General features: G+C 36.2%; 1 protein-coding gene across 2 annotated transcripts; it reads right to left on the bottom strand.

The window, feature by feature from the left end:
- Positions 1–9,032: 9,032 nt before the first annotated feature.
- Positions 9,033–20,407, bottom strand: LOC108678934 (NADPH--cytochrome P450 reductase). Of its 2 annotated transcripts, none has more exons than XM_018167428.2 (13): positions 20,182–20,407; positions 18,841–19,006; positions 16,121–16,306; positions 15,593–15,763; positions 15,101–15,232; positions 14,700–14,833; positions 14,003–14,255; positions 13,412–13,609; positions 13,016–13,176; positions 11,599–11,702; positions 10,912–11,018; positions 10,507–10,628; positions 9,033–9,929 (listed from the first exon to the last, which is right to left on the bottom strand). In XM_018167428.2, the coding sequence occupies exons 1-13, from the start codon at positions 20,334–20,336 to the stop codon at positions 9,785–9,787; spliced, it is 2,034 nt and encodes a 677-aa protein (XP_018022917.1). In that variant the 5' UTR covers positions 20,337–20,407; the 3' UTR covers positions 9,033–9,784. The 2 variants fall into 2 exon arrangements, with proteins under 2 accessions (XP_018022917.1, XP_018022918.1); XM_018167429.2 differs by lacking the exon at positions 11,599–11,702 and adding an exon at positions 12,398–12,501.
- Positions 20,408–22,372: the final 1,965 nt, after the last annotated feature.

Consider the following 22,372-nt stretch of genomic DNA (forward strand, 5'->3'; position numbering starts at 1 on the left):
TGAATCAGACAAAAAATGCCTGTGCACAAAGTCAATTTCAATGTTTTTATAGCTTTTGCCTAATTCCTTGAAAAAAGAAACTAGGAGACCCATTTTTGTTTGCATATTTTTGAAAACTGATATTAAAATAATTAAAGTTTTCACTGGCAATTTTTTTTAAAATGTTGCCCAATATTCCAGATTGCTTCTCTGCTGCAATTGGTTAGCTTAATTGATGAAATATTGTCCAAGAGAGTAAGGCAGAGAGGCCTGATCAGTGCAAAAAAATTTCCCAAAAATAATTCTTTTTGGCTTGGTTGACAGCAGAGCTAAACTTATCAAGTTTAAACTTGGGGAAATTAATTTTTATTTTGATCTTTCTCTTTAAAGGAACTCAATAGATTTGTCAGGTTTTTACTTTTTAGCCCTAGTGACATAGGGCACATACAGATTCTCAATCCGGCAATAACAAAGGTAACAAGGACGAAAAATAACAATATGTAAATGGAAATATTCAACATGATCTATGGTATATTATAAAAATCCGACACAGGTCTAAATACAGGAATTGGGCACAGTTATTGTCAATAGAATGGAATAACTTTTGATATAATAAATCAGGACTCAAGTCCTGATTTATTTATTTAATGACTCAAGTCAACCTTGAGTCATTTACCCAGGACTCAAGTCAGTAAAATGACTCAAGGTAGAACAAGGATGAGGCAGTGGACTATTGAGTAGTTCTTACTATGGCAAGGGCTGATTCAAGATTCCCTGAAGGGTGTCATGTTGTCATTAACTTCTAACTTACTTTAAGCACTATCCTAGAATTCAAGACTGAGCAGGCATAATTTCTGAAAATTGCTGTAAAAATGATTGTCTAATTATCATAAAAAAATAACATGCATAATGACATTTTTTGCTTTTTTTCTTTGATAAAAATATACTAGGAAAGGGTCAAAATAATGGATAAAATTAACAATAAGCATAGGTCTTTTTGTCTCAATTATGGGTAGCTTCTGCAGTTCTGCTTTTGCCTAATTTTCCACTTTGGTACTCTTAGTTATAAGTTGCCACAAAATATTGAGCACATGTACAAAACGTTTTTAATTGAGTTTAATCTATAATTACGTAAATCATTATACAAATTTACAAGATTTGGCATAAGTTTAGTAAAATTGCAGCATTTGCAGATAAAAATATTTGTTTCATTTCAATTTTTGAAAATGGCAGATAAAAATCCCTTCATCTTTATTTTTCACCAGAGAAATTGAGAAAAAGCTTTAGACACAGGTGGAATAGGCAGGATTAATAATAGAATTTTGTCTGATTAGTGGCTTCTGCCTCATTTTCTAATTAGGCCATTACCCATGGTATTTTCAATTATGTGCAATATCAAACTCAAAAATAACAAGATTATTGTTGGATATTTTAGCATCTCATTTTATACTAGCATCTTCTTTTCATAAGGCAATACCGTAATAATACCGTAATAGACTTTGTAGTTTGATTGACCCCTCCTCAAGTTCATTTTTGAGTCCTATATATAGACCAGTGATTGCAGTGAAGTATCATGGATACCATCATACCAGCATTATCATACATAAGAAATTGGTGTAAATCTTGAGTAGATGAGGAAATTAAAATGAACTGATACAAAAAAATCTATGGTTTGTCACCAGACAGTCAGACACCAATCACCATGCCATGCCACTGTTTTACAACTACAGCCACAGCCCACAGGCACAGCATCAGCATGTGCACCAAAACAACATGTATAATAGTATAAATGTGTAGTATAGTAGTACATGTATAGTATAGTATAGTATCTTTGGCATTGCAGAATAGGCCTGGATAGGCCTGTTGCCAATTCTTGTATTTTTCTTGACTAGACTGGCCTTTTGATCAAATATTTTTCAACGGTTGCTACATTTAAAATTATTCTTAGATTTCAGTTGTACTGTAGGATACAAGGCATTTCAAGACTATTTATATAATTTGCTCTTGCATGGCCTTGTCTAGTCTGTTCTTGAACACGATCATACTCAACAATATCTTCAGGGAGGCTGTTCGGGCTGCCTGTTCCACATGTCAGTGATTCGAAGCAAGAAGAAATGTTGCAAATAAATAATGCATCACATGGATATAATGTATATAATATATAATAATGTATATAATATATAACTTGACCATCAATCATAGTGGCGTGGCAAAGCAGAGAGTTTTTTAGACTCTCCCTCAAGTTCATTTTTGAGTCCTATATGTAGACCAGTAAAGTATCCTGGATACCAGCATTATCATACTTAAGAAATTGGTTTAGTTTTTTGTTGCATTGAGATTTAATTTCTTTTGATAGTATTTTTGAATACTATGCGTCTCTATACATAATTTAAATCACTTTTCCTGTTAAGTTTGTGTACTTACATGCATTAAAATACGATTTTTCAAGTGTACGAATATTAATTTCCCCCCACTGTATATTATAGTATCTTTGGCATTGCAGAATAGGCCTGGATAGGCCTGTTGCCAATTCTTGTATTTTTCTTTACTAGATTGGCGGTGGCCTTTTGATCAAATATTTTTTCAACGGATGCTACGTTTAAAATTGTTTTTAGATTTCAGTTGTTCTGTAGGATACAAGGCATTTCAAGACTATATACGGTATATGATATGCTCTTGCATGGCCTTGTCTAGTCTGTTCTTGAACACGTTCATACTCAGAGTGTCAAGTGACGTCAACAATATCTTCAGGGAGGCTGTTCCACATGTCAGGGTACTGACTAAAACCTGGACCCGGACCGGTCCGGCGGACCAGGTTAAAAAAAATAAAAGGCTGCAAATCATCTGAAACGTCAAGAAAACTTTTAATTTTACATATAAAATTTTGATATTTACTTTGAACAATTTTGTCGCACCAACGTATGAGGGTCACAGAAAAGTTCATTTCTCAATCAAACTAATCGATGGAGAATGTTCTGAAACGTCCAGAAAACATGAAACTTTTGTATCAAATTTTTGAAAATTTACTTAGAAAAATTTCACTTCAGGTCCGGGGAGCCCCGGACCAAGTGACTAAAACCCAGACCCATATATTTGGGTCACAGAAAAGTTCACTTCTCGATCAAACTAATCGATAGAGAATGTTCTGAAACGCCCAGAAAACATAAAACTTTGGTATCAAATTTTCAAAAATTTACTTGCGATTGTGTTTACTTAGCTTTGAAAATAATTGAAATTATATGATTCGTCTTTGACAATGAGTCATGAAACTCATCATTTTGTATCACTGACTCCAAAGTTCACATGTTGTGGGGAAGAACTCAAGAAGGTCCCACAACGAACTATGTTTTGATAAGATTCTCAGTACAGAAGTTTAATTAATTCATGCATTATTGGTAACTTTTTACATTACATATTATAGCTTTGGCCTAGCATAAATGCTGCAAAAATCTTCAGTTAACTAATTTATGTTTCACTTTTTTTACACTTGCATATATCAGAAATATTTTCTTGAATAAAAAAATTAAAGAACTGCAAATTCCAGCCAAACCAATCATAGCTCTGTTTGTGTCATGCTTCTTACCCGTGTTTCTTGTCGGTTATATCATGACTTGAGACCACAAATGACACCCTTATAAAGGATCATCAGGCACCAAAAAATATGCAATTAAGATATGTCATTATGATTTACCGTTTACGACCGCAAACTTCCTGGTCAGCGGGGTTAACAGCCCATGGATGTTGTACTCATAATTTATTATAAATTTAGTAGATAAACATAAACATGCAAGTGGTTAATAACTGGGAGCGGTGATTGAATGTTAATACCAATGATCTTATCATAGCTCGAAATTATTAACTATCAGTTGTACAAGACCCCTTCTTATAAGACGTACAAAAAATAATGTATTATAATCTGATACTTCCATGTTGATATGTGTAACTCTACATAAGATTCCAATTTGTCTTATATTTATTTATATTTAAAATTTCTCAATTGTCTTGGTCTTGTTTACTTGTTTACTGCTATCATGGCAAATATGAACAATAAATAATTAGCAACGTATAGCGTTCTATTAATATTGAACGTATTCTCCCTATTATTAAACGTTCTCAGGAATGTTACCACCACACGGCTCACGCTTCTTGCTATGTTTGTACATCGTGCACTTGAACACAAGATTGATTTATGACATAAGCTTGAGAGCCGCAAAGTGGCATGTGCTTCTCAATGTGTTAATGTGGTCACCAAAACAACCTCTCTATAATAGCAAATTTTGCTTCATGGGGCAAACACTTTGACTGCAACTTTCTGACATGCCATTAAAAAAAATTTCTTTCAAAAAGTCAATTGTACTGTAAAATAGTAATTTGTTGCAGTACCGTATATCGGATAGAGGCAAGGCATAGTGACAAACCAGAGATTTTTTAGAATCAGTTCATTTTTAATTTCCTCATTTACTCAAGATTTAAACCAATTTCTTAAGTATGATAATCATAGTGACAAACCAGAGATTTTTTAGAATCAGTTCATTTTTAATTTCCTCATTTACTCAAGATTTTAACCAATTATTAAGTATGATAATGCTGGTATCAATGATACTTTACTGGTCTACTTATAGGACTCAAAAATGAACTTGAGACAGAGTCTAAAAAACTGTCTGCTTTGTCACTATGACTGGCAAGGATCACAATATTTTTCAATGTACTTAATGCAAATTGGCCTGAGTTTGATCATGATGAAATGTCTTCAAAGTGGATTTATGAATCCCACTGTGCAGAGAGTGAACGAAGATTTAAAGACCTATGGCGACGCATTATCGGCAAAATTTTCGCCTTCAGAAGATCTTGCCGACACATTTAGATTGAAATTCTTGCATTTAATATATTTCTCAGTCTTCAGCCAACTATTTAGAAAAAAAGTAAGGTTTCCGGTACGTTGGATGGATAAATTACCCGGCGACGCATCTTTAAAATGGCCAGCGACGCTTTGGGCTTAAAAATCCATATATTGCCGACGCTGCATCCACCCTCTGCATAGTGGTATGAATCTTACTTTTGCACTCGAGTATTAAGCGAATTAATGAACTGAAGGCAAATGCTAACTCGTTATATTCTTGCTTGCACCGTAGCCCAAAATTAGCATGAAGCAAGCTTGGTTAAATTGTTATTGCAGAATAACAAAGTTTAGATTGAATTAATGTCATCTCGAGACTAATTTCATTGTTAGTGTGATACTTCAATCAATATGAATTCAATAATACTTTGAATAATACTTGACCAATAATACAAGTTTTAGGCATTCTGGCAGGATTCTGAGAAGGCTTCTCATAGACTCATAGAAATGATAGGAGCATCAGTTCAGCCCAAGCAGTTTATTGGATTTAGGTATTAACTTGCATTTTGGTATGTCTACAAATAATTGGAATGATTTGAATTCGTCATTGTAATAATAAGAGTGTAAACTGAATCATTTACATCCCATTCATTAAAAGTTCGATAACGTTAAATGAGTGGACAACGACTGAGTTTACCTAACACCCGACGTTTGAGATGACGATCAAAATATAAATCGGGACAGAGCCAATGCTGAATTTCGTAGCTAACATCTACGTGAGCAATAGTACCTAAGCTGCTCGTCATTATGAAATAAGAAAGAAATTCAGTAATGGTAGAAGACAACTAGCTAATGTTCTACCACATGCACAATACTTGACATTTCCTTGTCAATCCAACAGCTGACATGGCGGAAATATCGGAAGGTTCGGTTGCGCGGATTATTGGTTTAAGTGGTCAAAATGAAGCCCCAAATCATGGTTGAGAAGCTTCCCCGAAAAAAAGTATTTTTTTATGGCTGGCTAGTAGAATTTTTACCTTGCTGAATGATTGAAGGTAATGACACGATGCAGCTACAATTATTTGAAACAGAATAGAAACAAAAAATATATATACTCGTTTACTGAAATCCAGGCTCAACCTTTTGGACTAAGTGAATGAATTCATTAGCGGAAGCCGTTCTGCACTAAAATTACAACCCATTAATACAGGCATTCAAGTAGTGCCTCTTATGATGGCTCAATGTAACATATCAAAAGCTATAATGTAGAAATAATTCCAACGAAGTTATTGTTTGAATTTCTTTCAAAATGGCAGAGAATTCTTACTCTAATCAGGTGTGGGATAAGAATCTTAAAGGGTCTAACATAAACCAGCATCCCTCAATCGTTTTTTTAGTTCAATTACAGGCCCGTCAAAAACACCACACTAGGAGACACTAATTTTTTCTTGAGCTGCCGACACAGTAGAGCAACCCTAATGCAGCATGAACACAAAAAAATAACACTAGTTCCTAAATTAACCAACGAAGTAACGATACGAACTTGTTCGTTTGACGTTTTAAAAACACTAATTTGGAAAACTAAAATGCCGCCTCGGAAGGTTGTCAAATAATAACTTAGTTAGAACAAACCAGAATTTAATTTATGCAAATACCAAAATAAGGCAACGTTACATTACACGGAGGACATCCCTCTTAAACCACGAGTAAGTCTTCTAGACCGTTTAAGCCCAATTCTACACGACACAACAATATAGACGTATTTTGTTAACAAAACCGGAACAGTGAGAAAACAAGGCGATAATTTATTATTATATTCGGCCAAGTTTGGGTGCACGCGAAACTTTTTGGTGACCTTTTAGAAAGGATTGACAATTAAAACCAGTTTTTGGAAGCTTTGACTACAAGCGTCGTGGATAACAACATCGTCATCCACATGATCCTAACAGGCGAAAAAATCTGTCTAGAAGGAATGTAGCTTTAGTTAACAAAGTATTCGTAACAATACCAATTCAATTGTCTGGATGCTGGGTGCATGCTACATATAAGGTACTTGGGCCATTGAGCCCCTTTGCACGGTGCATAGTCTTTCATCAAATGAGTGACAGAGACCAGGCTGGGCAGTGCACAAGCACTGGAAGCCTCCAAAACCAACTATAAAAAAAAAAAAAAATCGTAACAATACGATTCAGATGTAAACAAAAATTCAAATAGTCTTTACCATCCATACTAAGCTTACAAATAAAAGTTCAGAAAAATCTATACTTTGTGCGAGCTGAAACGCAGCCTATCCTTAACGAACTGAAGCTGCAGTAAAAAATATATTGCACATGGAAAGATTAGAATAATAGTCGATGAATAATTGACTTTGAATCCAGTTGTATATTGGTGAAGTTTTCTAACAAACGTACTAATTCCAAAAGTGAAAGATCCTGGCCCATAATAGACTCCCTGGCCCCTTCAACATGTATACGGTGGAAGGATGCTGATAAACCACGCTGAGTTCTCGATTCATAACACTGTTAAAATATACCCTGATACCTCTTTGTCAAGTAGACACAATCGGCCACAGCGAGCTTATCTTAAATGAAACCTATTGCTTAATATTACAGGTGGCGTCTACCCAGACTGCATTTCAATCAAGTGCGTTTCTAGGAAGGTGAAGGCACAAATTGCATAGGTGACATTCTAAGGCCTAGAAACTACAACACATTAACTTGCATTTTTGACACGAAAGAGGTTGAGTTATAATCAAACTCTTGCAACAGTTACCAATTTAAACAAGTATTTTTTGAAGTATGTAAATTCATAGATTAATTTCTTCGAACTTGACCTCACTAAAACATTTTACGTATTGCAGGTTACTCGCCAATGCAAATAAGAAGGATTAGGGAAAGAGGAATAAACAGGGTGTTCTCACATTTGGCGACGTATAAACAAGTGGGTAAAATCAAATGCCAATTTTTCTGTCGCTTACATGTCCCCTAGAAGGATGAAGGACAGGTCAAACTAAAATTAGGACGATTGTTCCTCTTTGAAGTACATAAACTCAACGCCACAAGTGCGGATTTCATCAGTGTTTCGAGGCAACAAGTCTTGAGCTGCATAACTACACCCACGAACCGTGGTGGAAGACCGAGATATGAATAAATTCAACCGAGATATGAAACAACTGAGCACTAGAACGTATATCAAGCATTAGCTGCATTAATAGCGAACAACATGCACATGCACTATCTATAAACACAACGGGACTATGATACTTGCTAAATAAAGAAACAATCCTGTAATTATGATTTAATAGGTATCATTACGCAAAGTAATTCAATGGAAATAGGATCAAGAAGGGAAGTAAGTGAGGCATGAGCTAGTGAAGCACTAGCAATAAAAATAGCAAAATTTAATAAAAGTAACAACAATTGTCGTATCGTGGAAAATAGTTGACATTAATAAGTTATGAACGATGATTACAAAATTTAAAGGCAGAAGTCAAAAAAGTAAGAAATATAAGTACTATATAACCTCAGATTTCAAAGAACTGTCAATCATTTGAAGGAAAAATAATGTTCAGCAAATATAAATTTGCAGGCAAAAGCGGGAATCAGTTAGCCACACGTTAAATAAATATAGGTATATCTTCTAACGATCAACACAAGGAACAAGCATGCACATAAAACTAATAGCTAGATTATTTTGCACGATGAATTCCAGCAGTTCATTCGCAACTGAAATAACTCAAGCAAAAGATAGCAAATAAGATCATAGTGCAAAATCAGGGAGGCTGTCATGGTATTAGATAGAACATAATAAATGCATACAAAATTTTATCAACGCTGATCCTCGAGTTGGGCTGATAGTTAAAACAACACTATGGATATTTCTCAGTTTGCTTCCAACTAGACTCATGCTTCAACAAATTTGGGTCAAAATATTTCTAGAGGTCACAAATCCAAAAACAATCTGGCTATAAATGGAACTAAATAATTTTTCCCTTGCCTCGTCTTATTAAAATAGCCCGATAACTTCTTTCATTAAGATATTTATTGTTCTTATGAATGCGATCCTATGTATAACTCGATCCATGATGTCTTCTTTCAGATTTGTTCAAGAGATTTTTTTATTTTGCATAGATGCACTATGAAGGAAATGCAAGAAAGCTCGTAAAATAAATGAAAGTGCACAGTAATTCTTCAAAACAGAACATCGACAAGTAGACTGCCAAATCATAATGAATAGTAATACAAAGCTAAACTTCGCAACAGATCTTCAGAACAGAAATCATCGCATAGACTGGAAAACTAGAGACCATTTCACACGGCAATTTAATTAATTTAGAGACCATTTAATTCCCAAATAAATGCTCCTCATTAAGAGTACTGCAACACGGAATTTTCGAGGGTACACAAGCATCATGGTTGGCATGATGACAAATATACATTCATCGAAATTAGCGATGATTTGAAGCGACTATTGAAATACTGAATGAAATGAAATGTATTGTAATTGGAATGAAGTTAAAAAATAAAATTGCAATCTATGGATCAATACTCTTGAGGAGGAAACCAGAACACATAAAACATTATAAACCAGTTATAAAAGATTTGTGTTCTAAAAAAGATGGGATGTGTGATAAGTGATTAACATTAAAACCGTGACTGGAAGAACTGGAGCGAAATCAGCCTTAACACAAAATACCTGCAAGTAATTTGTCATTCGCAAAAAAAAAACAAGTGAATATTGCACAGCTTCATTTCATTTTACATCATTAAAATTTAATATCACCACAAATATCAACAGTGTAAACACGCATCTCAGAAATTATGCAGTAATTTTGTATTTCATCCTATTTCATGATAAATCGCCGTCAACTGTTGACAAAGATTGTTTACCACTTGATGCTGTCGGACTTTCAGGAAGGCTCGTGATTGGTATAGTGGAAACAGCCAGTTGTGTAAGGCTTTCAATGCTTTAGCTCCAGACATCTGAGGAGTAACGCTTCTTCTGGATCATTGTCTTGACGTAGTCCTCGGCCTGCTGTTGAGTCATGTCGCCTTCCTTGCGACAGATGTCGATGATGGTCAAGTTCACTTCCCGAGCCATGTTCTTGGCGTCACTGCAGACAATTTTGAATATTAAAAAGGTGAAGGCACAAATTGTACAGGTGACAGGTGACATTATTGAAACTTTCATGTAGCTTTGCCGAACGAGATAATCTAGTAGAGTAGATAACATAGTATATAGTAGACATGAATAGATAATGTATTATACAGTAGATAATGTATTATATAGTAGATAATCGGTGATAGTAAAAGAGCCTTTATGCAGCGTGTATGAGCGATTTGAAGGTCGTGACCGGAGTTCAGCACGCATTCAATTCCAACCACTTCGAGTTGCAATCCATGTTTCAAACCAAATGACCAAGCATAAAAAGTAATAAAATAGTTTGTTCCTTTATAGCGCATTTTCTCATTTATGGAAAAAATGCACTATTGTGCTCGCCATGTCCGTCTGTCTGTCTGTCCGTCCTTCCGTGACCTCAAATTTTTGTCGAAGAGAGAATGCGCTCTCTATCACTCACTGCACTGAGTACTGAGTTATATTTTTTTCAAATTGAGCCACAGATATGAATCGCTAACATAACCGAGATGATATCTTTGCGCCCAAAAGCCCGTAATTATGAAAGCACTTACCCGCAGACGTAGAGATGACCATTCTGTTTACCAATGAGGTCCCAGACGAGCGCAGCATCTTGAGCAAGCAGGTGCTGCACGTAAATCTTCTCTGGCTGGTCACGGCTGAAGGCTAGACGAAGCTTCACGCCAGAGAAACAAAAATCACTAATGAGACCATGATTATAGTTCTTTTGAAGAGACACAATTACAACAGCAATTTGAAGACGATCGTGGAGCCAAGTTGCCAGAGAGGGGTACAAATATCATTGCATTTCCATAAATGGTTCTAGAGGAGACAAAAAATTTTTTCTGAATAATAGGTTATTCCGAAAAGCAGCATTATTTCAAGCCTGAAATCATTGTATTTAAAAAGAGAAACTCAATCTAGAAATAGAACCAAGGATAACAAGACATGAAACTTACCGTGACAAGACCGGATTTTTCGTACTGCTCAAGTTCCTCCTGGTAGATGTAGTCGTGAGCTTTCTGGCGGCATCCGAAGTACAGCAACATTTTGCCCACACTGCCGTCTATAGTGACACAAATTTCATTAGTTGCACGCGTTTTTACCTTATTCAAAGCAGCATTAATAAATCATTATTTAATTGGAAAACTAGTTAGAGTGAGTGAACTTAAGATACCCTAGATAACATTAACCCAAAGTTTGTTCAGGGACACACACACCCAAGGCCATGCTGTAAGCACCACCTTTCTAATGGCGACCAAGCGCCGTGCAGCAGCGACACCGAGAAATCAACTGAGCTTCCCAAGCAACGAACCCTCGCCTAGCTCCACTCATCTCGGTGCTGCCATCACTGCGCATACAGTGGCGCTAACCACTGCGCTACAGTGACTCTTTACTCAATATGGTATACTAGTGAGTAATAAGTGCACTATTCATACGTACAAGTCCTCTAAATTGGGACAATCTAAATCATGAAAATATCAAATTTACTTCATCATTATATATTAAATAGGGATAACACCATTTTTGAACGAATTTTTTACTGGTTTAACTCAGCATTAAAACTCGCCCACAATTTCCAACAAGATATTTGTTCGCTTATAACTGATGTTGCAGTAAGTGAGGCTAAGACTGAACATACATACCTCTCTTGAAAGCGACGTCTCGTTCCTGCAGGAACCCTCTGAAGGGCGCGATGCCCGTGCCAGGGCCGATCATAACCACGGGCACCTCGCTCTTGATGGGCAGTCTGGAAAGAAGGTGAAAAACCTGCATTTGAAACGTACATGGTTCCTTAATAATTTTGTATTTTGGTCTCATTCGGTGAGCCCACATGGAAATTTCAGTTGAATCAAGAGTCATTTTTGTGCTTCGATTTTGCTGTCTGAGTGAAGATGTAAAACGCTGGATATTCCATGCATTAATTTGTGTGGTTGGATTAGTCTCATTTGGCAAAGCTACATGCAAGTGCCAATAAAGTAAGGGTTATTTTTGTAGTTTAACTTTCCTTTATTATATTGGAAGACAACTTACGGATTTGTCTAATAGAGTGATGGCGACCATCAGCGACACCAAGAAATCAACCGAGCTTCCCAAGCAACAAACCCTCGCCTAGCTCCACTCATCTCGGTGCTGCCATCACTGCGTGTACAGTGGCGCTAACCACAGCGCTACAGTGATTGGTTACTCAATGGGGTACACTAGTGAGTGATAATTGCACTATCTATACGTACAAGTCATGTAAATTGGTGACAATAGAATTCATGAAAATATTGAAATTACTTCATCATTATACATTTAATATTGATAACACCATTTTTGAAAGAATTTTATACTCATTACTGGTTTAACGCAGCGTTACGACATGACCACAATTTTTCAATAAGATATTTGTTCGCGTACTATAACTGATGTTGCAGTAAGTGAGTCTAGGACTGAACATACCTCTCTTGAAAGCGACGTCTCGTTCCTGCAGGAACCCTCTGAAGGGCGCTATGCCCGTGCCAGGGCCGATCATGACCACGGGCACCTCGCTCTTGATGGGCAGTCTGGAATGGAGGTGAAAAACCTGTACTTGGAATGTACAAGATTTCGCAAATGAATTTGTATTTTAGTCTCATTCGGTGAGCCCACATGGAAATTTCAATAGAATCAAGTGTCATTTTGGAGCTTCAATTTTGCTGTCTGGGTGTAGATGTAAAACGTTGGAGATTCCGTACATTTATTAGTGTGGTTGGATTAGTCTCATTCGGCAAAGCTACATGAAAGTTTCAATAAAGTAACGGTTATTTTTGTAGTTTAACTTTCCTTTATTATATTGGAAGACAACTTACGGATTTGTCTAATAGTCTGAACCCCAAACAATTGTTACTCCCCAATGAATAAAATGACATTTTATTCTTAATACTGCAAATATCATTTCCATTTTCTAATGAAAATCTTTTTCAAGCAAATGAAATTCAAATCCACATAAAAAAATCAGCATTTCGTTAAAAACGAAACAGTGAATTCCCAAGGTACTCTATCGATATCTCACTTGTTACCTATTGGGATTTTCTTTACCTGAATTGAGACTTCCTGACGAAGATGGGCACAGTGTACTGCTGGTCTTGCGTTGGCTGACGTGCCATGAGCCAGTTGGTGGCGACGCCTTTGTTGATGCGCTTCGTGAGAGTCTCGTACTGCAGCACCACGGCCGTCACGTGCACGCTGGACGGGTGCTCCTGGATAAATCAGCCTATATTATTCAATTAGATAATGACTAGTGAAGGAACGCTAATCTTGGCGAACAAATCAGTAGTAATTCAGGTAATACTGAAATAAATTGGGAATAATTATGTGACTACGTACAAGGGTAACATGCACATAGTTGAGATGATATAAATATAATTAGCGTCCAACTTTGCAAGTAGAAAAAACGATGATAAAATGATCGTATAAATACAGGCTGCTCCGAACCTTAGGAGAGGAAGATATGGAGTAGTAGCGGGCCTGTAGACGGGGTAGCAGCTCACAGAGGTAATCAAGGGGCGGCCGACAAGAGGGCAAGTCCTCCAGGACGTGACTCACGGTCCTGGCGCTCTTCACCACCCACTCCTGGTACGCGGCGCGGCCCTCGTCTGTAGTGCTCGTCATCAGCACCAGTTGCTCCCTGTCCTGCATATGTAAGGAAACACCAGATGCATACGCTCATCAAATCCTATATTCCTATATCTGTTTGATAATAAAGTTGATCATTAATAATGTTTACTGCAGTTGCCATAACCTGCATTTGGAAGAAAACGCACACGAAATGCACACGCTGTTCAAACCCCACATATGTTTGAGAATAAAAATTTCAAGTAATAATGTCTACTAAAAGGCCTTGAATAGTACAATAAAAAAACAACTGCAAGAAATTTTCATAATATCACTATCCTTGAACATCCTAAACATTTGCACTTAAACCATTACGTATTGATAATCCCATCAATTTCAACCCTTTACAAATCAAACAGCAGAAACGTGATAGGCTCAACACGCAATTTGAGTGCAGTGTATTAGTCAGACCTTCTCATCAGAAGCGTATTGGATGAACTCCTTGAGGACGTGTGTACGCGGAGGTGAGGTGATATCAACGTAGTGAGACAGCGCCGTGCGGTAGCTGCAGGGGCATGGAAAAGGCGACCGCTTGCTGCTGAACTCATCGAGGTTGGTGAGCATGAAGACGGTGTCAGGGTCCTTGCCAAGCATTGAACACAAGCCCTCCACCAGCTCAGGGTTGTTGCACGAGTAAACTGCCACGTGGTCACCAGCATCATATCTGCACAAGCAAATTGTTCATAGTACGCGGCCAAGTGTTCACCATCATCGTATCTGTGCATGCAAAATGTTCAAAAGTGTGCATGCAAAATGTTCTAAAAGTGAGCTTTTAGAATTTTATCAAAAGTCCTTAACGAATCTGGACTTGAATAATAACTTACTTTCAACAAAGATTTAACAAAGAGAAGGCTAGTGAAACTTAGTGTGTAGGACATCAGAAATGAGTTGCAATTAAGATGCATTCACCTAAGATGTAATCATTGATACTATTATAAACAACTTTCCATGACAGGACAATCCAAGGGTAAATTGTTGAATAGATGCCAACAACACAATCCAAGGGTAAATAAATTGTTGAACAGATTTTAACAGATGAACTTCTATCAAGTAGATAATTTAGAAGTAACGATTCAAAAATCAGCACAGGACACAAAATGCTAATTACCTAATTTTAGAGTCCGTGATGTCAAGTTCAATGTGCAGACAGTTCCTGCCGCCTCCTTTGTGCAGTTCGCGGTTCACTAAAACCCGCGACATGAATGGATTTTTGGCATCAAACGGCGGCCGCTGCTTGTCAGGCTGAGCAACGCAACAAGCAATGAGAATCATAGAATATGTGGAATGTGTAAAATATAGTGGAATATTAGATATGACAGCCGCAAAGTTTAAAGAGTATTACTGGACAATTTTTATACTAGTCAGGCAGCAATAAATGCTGGTTGCAACAATATTCAATTGTTTGAGAAGCATCTGCAGAGTCATACTACTCTAAAGTCAAAAATAAAACACGATAACCAAATATTATAGCACAAGAGAAAAACCTAACAAAAATGTATCACAACGTACCAAATGTGACTTAAGTCTTGTTATTTCTCCAGTGAAAGTTTTGTTAGGGTCAGGGTTGGTGAGCTCAGTGAGACTGTACTGCCTCATGTTGATGTCTTGACCAGTTGCGTCCAGACCAAAGAACTCGCACACCTGCAAAATTTCCACACTAGTTATCTTAACAGTGGAGCAGGGAGAGCTGCAACGATGAGTTTGATTCAGTAGAAAACACAAATAAATGAGAAATCTTAAGAAATCACTATCATCACTTTAACAATGAGGGAGAATACAAGGGGTAAAACAAAGTGTAGTCATCTAGTGAAGAAGTTTATGTAAGTTTATATTATCTTACTTTATTAAAGTTAAAAGATTTTGTTATCTCAAATGAACATGTCGCAGGGATTTGGAATCAAAGAGAAACTGAGCAGGAACTTTTCACGATTCATATTTATTTATGGATACTTACTAGAAATAGAAACTATTTTTAAACTCGAAAGAATTCAAGTATCATACCTTCGGCCACATTTCATCCTTCCAAGTGATGAAGTCATCTTCCATGTTGGCATCGTCATCTCCTTCCCCCATGGGATGTATGCACTTGGCTCCTAATTCAATCAACCTTTTGTTGACATAGCGGCCAGTTGCATTGTAATGCTCATAAGTCTTGTTTCCCAATGCAAATACCTGGCAAAAAATGACCAGTTAACACTAATTAACAAGTGCCTGAGGCTATACAGACAAAATACTACAATCCAATAAGGTAGAGCCTGTAAGGATGGAACTTCATATGCAGAATCTAAATTTTTCAAACCATAAGCTTTCTGCTATTTGTAAAGTCAACTGTTTATTCCAGCTTCAAGGTTAAATTATGATGCCCTAAAACTATTTAAAACAAAAATAATCTGCAGAATGAAAAATCATAAATGTATGTTCATAAAAATATTAAATCACATCCAAGCACTTCAACTATCACCACTATCCACTTAACCTCACTGATATACAAAACAACTTAAATTACTTTACTAAATGGAATAAACTCACGCAAAAGTTAAGATTGCTGAGGTCAAGTTCCTGGTCTATGAGCATCTGATAGAACTCAGCAGCATTATCAGTGGGGTCGCCTTCACCATATGTGGCCATGCAGAAAATGGCAAGGTGGTCATCTATTTCAGCAGGCAGCTGAGCAAGGTCGTTCATATCAAACTCCTCAGGATCTGCCACCATGCTCTGAAGACACAAGAAATATCACAATTTTCAGGTAAATAAGTTGACATTCATTAACAATCATATGTATGAGGTTGAAAGGTAGATTTTAGGAACCGTCATTGGATTACTATGGCTGCACTCTGAAGAGTAATCACATGAGGCTAAGTTTACCCATAAAATCTGACCATTGATTTCAGGCAATAATATGCCTATTGAAGCATTAGATAAAAGTCTAATTATCTAGAGATTTGCTTTGAAGATAGGGAACTGCAGATCACCATTAACCAGCTAATTTGTAATTTAGCATTTTTAGCAATGATGTAGGGAAAATTGACAGCACATACCTGTGAGTCAAAGACTTTGTCATTTTTATATTTATTAGTATTAGTTCTCTAGAATTGGGTACAATAAGTTTGGGTGGATATTGATATCTGTACAGAAGCCAGTTGTCAAGTGTGAAGATTGGTCATGCCACCCTGAGATACATTCTAAATAATCATCTGCATTTTATTAGATTTTTATTCAAGATGAGACAATAATTTAAGTTTGTCCCAATTATTTTAACAATTTTCAAACTAGGTACATATATAAAATGACTTGGCTAATGTCTATCTTGTGAATGACAGAAATTAGCAAGGGTCAGAGAAAGCTTCTCCACATGCTAGTGAGAGAATGACTGAACCTTAGGAGAGATACGCACAAGACACGGCTATCACTGACCCGCGCTGATGTACTATAACGTGAGCGCAACACGTCATACTATATATATACTATCGGTATATACATACTTTACTCAATTAAGCTAATTTAGGTCTCTAATTGCTAGTTTTTAGGATTGTATCTGAAATTGTTAGGCGAAAATAGCCTGCATGCCGAATTTCAGATCTCTAGAGCAATCAGAAGTGGGCTAATTTTCGTTGTCAATGTTAACAACAAACAAACGCAAAGCTGAGTAAAGAAAAACGTGTTAAAAAAAATTAGCAGCAAAATTATTGTACCAGCAATACATGGCAAAGTCTTCCCATTAATGTAACTGCAATATTTTGACTAATCCTTTCACTAATGTTGTGCAAGGATTAGCAGCAAAATTATTGTGCCATCATTATATGGCAAAGTCTGCCCACTATTGTAACTGCCAAGTTGTTTTGGTGGCCAAATGCTAGAAGATCTGTCCAACTGGTCAATAATGATCATGGGTTTAGCTAGTTGATTCTGAATCCACATGTATGGAATGTTTTGTAGGCAAGTGGAATACGCTGTCATGTCCATATTGTAATATATATGATGTCTTGCATAATTATGTCACATCTTCAGAAATTCTTCGCTCTGAGCTGTTTTTGTGTCAAAATTTATTCGAGTCCACGCATTTGTGTTGAACTAAAATCCCGGAGGCGCAATATCAAATATCGCAATATTTGAAAGGTGCTGTATATAGCGAGATAAAGTAAATGGCCACATCAATAATCATTAAAGACCAAATCCATGAAACTTTAGATCTGACCCAACATCTGTTTGACTTTTGAATTTTCACCCCAATTGTCAGTGATACTAATAAAATTCAGATCAAGGAAAAGCCAGGGTGTGACAGCGCCAACAGCGCTGGGGCTCCATAGAAGGCAGTGATTTTGGATGGAAGGTCGGATCTAGCTAATAATGTTGTTATGGAGAGCAAACCTGTATTCGTGACGACCTTGTGATGTTCATGCTTGAAACCTCCTTCAAGTGATGTTCCCTTGCCTTGTAGACCTACGTCTTATGGATTAATAATCTAAACCTGCACCAGCCACCTCGGGATGATGGACCTCTCTTCGAACACTACGCTGGGCCGAACTTACCATGGAGGCCAAGTCTTTATTCAGTACACTGTAAGTCTGGCAATGACAGAGCGTGATTCATTGTGAAGGAGTGTGTTGGGTTAAAGATCTAATAGCCGCTTCACAGCCTGATTTATAACAAAGATGTAGGGCCAACTGATCTAATCTTATTTTGTCAATAGAGCAAATGAAATGAAATGATTTTTTGAATTGATCCAAATGATGTATAAGTGATTGATAACTGATCCCAAATTGAATAAATGATTGTTAAACTTGCTAATTGATCTCAAAGAAACAAATGACAAATTCCAAGTACAATGATTGTGATATTAATCTCTCCTCGGTATATTAATGTCATCTTTACTATTTACTTAATAGATGCCGCATGATGACGTATGCATGGCATCATCCGCCTCAAGTTTTCTGCTGGCCCTTCATTGAACGAAACAATGGCGGAATTTGCGCAATTTTTATTTTCTGCACATGGTTGGTCAAATAAATTATTTCGTATAAACAGTTTTTGCCCTTCCGCCATAAAGTTTTTGTTATTTCATTAAAGTCAAGCCTATAAGCTGCAAAATATCCATTTCAGGCTACAACTTGAACCCAAATCATATGAGATATCTCTTTAATTTGAAATAAAACAAAACATTTACATACATTTTGGTAATTGCAATGTGATATCTCATGTTTCTTGAAGTTATAAATCAACAAAGCAAATTTCCATAAAATGAAGAGTACCTTTAATCCATATCTTGTGGCATCCTTGGCAAGCCGTCCAGCAAATTCTTCAGCAGTTCCAGTCTGTGATCCATAAAAGACCACAACTTTGCTGCCTGATCTTTTCATTTTGCCAATGAAGCTGCTGTCATCGGAGCGGTCTGATGTCCGCATGAGTGGAGATGAACTGAATAAAGGTAGATTTCAAAATAAATAGACAATATAAGCTGCTTTTGATTCTGCAAGAATTATATTGACTAAAAGTTGAGATTTTTAATTCATATGAATAAGATTTCAACAAAAATGTCAATATCACTATCAATTCTAAAAGCAATTGTGGTAGAGTGGCCTTAGTGTGTCAAAAAAAAAAAAAAAGACTCTGAAGCTGTGCACTTGTGTGAACACTAGCAAGAACAAACTTTTCAATAAATTATAAATATATATTCAATCTTTAAAACAAGTACCTCAATTTAACAAAATAATTAGATCCAAGTGCTAGGGTATTAATTAGAAGTTTTTGAATTGAACATCAATTTATACAGGGATACAATCTAAAATACAGCAGTCATGGACATTTATACATGTACCGTACACCAGTAGAACCAACAAAAACAAGCCTTTACTTGAAGTTTTCTTTGGCAAGTGTAAATGCATCGAAGTAATAAAAAAAAATTTTTGTTACTCTCTAGGTAGATCGATTGATATTTAATACCTACTAATGTAGTGGATTGTGAAGTCTAATGAGGTTAGGTGAGTTACCAAGTTCTGTTGTATGTTCAACTCCTAACAATAGATATATTTTGGTTGAATTTCAACAACCAAATTTAGAAAAATTTACTAGAAAAAAAGATAAGAAGAATGTCCGCTCTGGCAGGACCTCAGACAACACCACCACATAACCTCGACCCTACAGATCTGGAGCGACCCCCTGTCGGTGGTGTCGTACTTGCGTGAGGGGGGTCTCTTGTAAAATTGAGACCGGGGAACCACAACAACAACAACAACAACAAAAACAAGCCTTTACTTGAAGTTTTCTTTGGCAAGTGCAAATGCATCGAAGTAATAAAAAAATATTTTTGTTACTCTCTAGGTAGATCGATTGATATTTAATACCTACTAATGTAGTGGATTGTGAAGTCTAATGAGGTTAGGTGAGTTATTAAGTTCTGTTGTATGTTCAACTCCTAACAATAGATATATTTTGGTTTAATTTCAACAACCAAATTTAGAAAAATTTACTAGAAAAAAAGATAAGATTGTAAAAAATTAAAGACAATTCTCATTTGATAGAATAATAAATTTCTCATCTTTAAATGATTAAATCATAAGGATCAAAGCATGAAATAAGAATATTGAACCCACCTGATATGAATGTTGGCTGGAGGAACATCCTCATTGTCACCTCTACCTCTGAAGTAATACCAAGCTATGACAGCTATCAATGCTCCTATCAAGATGGTATCCATTGTGGAGAACCATCCTTCTTCAATTTCAGAAACAGCATCAACTGAATCCATGGTCAATTATCTTTAAAAAAAGTTTCCACAATCCAAATGAATCTGTTCTGAAAATAATGATATTTAAATATATAAATAGGTCTAAATATAAAGCTAAATGAATGCCCAAAATTGAACTCTCTAAAAGGATGCCCAATTTTAAAGTACAATTCAAAATGAAGAGCAATAGGCTACGTCAAAACGGAATGCAATGTGCATTATGTGGCTGGCTTTCAAGTAATACTGACTATGTTTGGTTCAGTATCATCCAGCATGACTAATTTCAAGGCTGTATGACGTCACTATCACTGTGACATTCATTCTATCAGTGCTGCATCTACTCCTATCTAATTTTTTGGGAGATAAGCTATCTTATCTATCACCATATCAAATATAGCCATCTTGTGTCAATTCTTGAAGAATACAAATTAGTAAAAGAAATCTTAACATAGAGCCTTCAGAGAAGCATGTATGAGAAAAAAACCTGAATAGAATATACTAGTATGCACTTGAAGATCAACAACTTCGATATTTCCAGCCCAGTTTTGTAAATGTCCTGTGAATTATATACCTACTATATTGTCTTCTAGCCTAACTAGACTGAACTGAAGTAAACCTTTCATTCCAGCATACAACATGTGCAATTGATGGCACTAGTGAATAGACTGAATTAGCTCTGCCCCACTTACAACCACCAGTTGCCAGGTAATTAAAAATGCACTTATTATTATTCAGCTCATATCATTAGTTTGGCAAGAATTTGAAAGCAAATAAAATGATAAGTTATTAATCATATCTTCAAAGCAAACATTTCAGAGAGCAGCTTCATTATCAGTTCACAAACTTTCTAGGATACAAGTACAATCAGTACGTAGTGATAATCAAAATATACAACAAATAGGGTAAACCAAACTAATGAGAAAAATACATTTGAAACATAAAAAAAACTATCGATTTACAATTTCAAGAGGGTAAGATCTGTAAGCAATATCACCTCAAAATTTGTGTTTCAAAATATTCAGTGCTGCATATATGTATTGGCATCATTTCAAGCTCTCCATAAGCAATCTTGATCTTAATTGGTATCCATGACTGATCATTAACTATGGACTGATCATTAACTATGGAACACTGGCATCATTGCATGTATTTCCCCATTGTTTTGACTGCATGTATCAGTCACATGTATCATCCTGCATCAACCATTGTCTGCTGATCAATCCTGCATCAACCTTTTAAATCAAAAGCTTAAATCTCAATGTAGATCATTGTGCATCAGCCACATAGATTGAAAATCACAATCTAAAGAGCAGCACAATCTTTACTGTACCATACTTTACAGTCTGGCAATACCAGACATCAACAAATTTGAGATAATTCATCAAGCAGGCATTACAAGCAAAAGCTAACTTAGCAAAGCACAGGATTTAAATTTTCATACTTATTATGCAAATCTTGTGGCCACAAATCTACAAATGTTCAATGCATTTGGAATTATGCAGTCACATCCCATACATTTTAAACAAATAGGTAGGATGTTATTAATCAGGCAAGAATCTAACAGCTGCAAAAATTTAGGAAAAGCTCTATTTGCTGCTCAAGTGCTTGATGAAACACTGTCATCAATGAAAGTGAGTCATATAATGGAAGTGTGTCAAAGGATGCAAGTGAATCAAAGAACAAAAGCAAGTCAGAAAAGGAAAGTGAGTCTAAGGACAAATGTGAGTCAAGGAACAAAAGTGTGTCATAGGATGAAAGTGAATCAAAGAACAAAGCAAGTCAAAAAAGGAAAGGGAGTCACAAAAGGAAAGTGTGTCATAGGATGGAAGTGAATCAAAGAATGAAAGTGAGTAAAAAAAAAGGTTTTAAATCAAAGGACAAAAGTGAGTCAAAGAATGGAATTGAGTTCAAACTAAAGTAGGTCAGCAAACAACAGTGTGTCACCAATGAACAAAAGTGAGTCAAATAATGAAAGTGAGTCAAATAACAAAAGTGAGTCAAAGAACAAAAGTGAGTCAAAGAACAAAAGTGAGTCAAAGAACAAAAGTGAGTCAAAG

The sequence above is a fragment of the Hyalella azteca genome, unplaced genomic scaffold (assembly GCF_000764305.2).
Source record: "Hyalella azteca isolate HAZT.00-mixed unplaced genomic scaffold, Hazt_2.0.2 contig1796, whole genome shotgun sequence".
Taxonomy (NCBI): domain Eukaryota; kingdom Metazoa; phylum Arthropoda; class Malacostraca; order Amphipoda; family Hyalellidae; genus Hyalella; species Hyalella azteca.

What these genes read in the sequence shown, in the direction of transcription:
- LOC108678934 (XM_018167428.2), bottom strand. Translation starts at nt 20,336, where the DNA reads ATGGATTCAGTTGATGCTGTTTCTGAAATTGAAGAAGGATGGTTCTCC. An exon ending in CCACAAGATATGGATTAAAG is followed by an intron (nt 16,307 to 18,840) that starts GTACTCTTCATT and finishes TTGTGTCTTCAG; the next exon opens with AGCATGGTGGCAGATCCTGA. An exon ending in AGGATGAAATGTGGCCGAAG is followed by an intron (nt 15,233 to 15,592) that starts GTATGATACTTG and finishes GAAATTTTGCAG; the next exon opens with GTGTGCGAGTTCTTTGGTCT.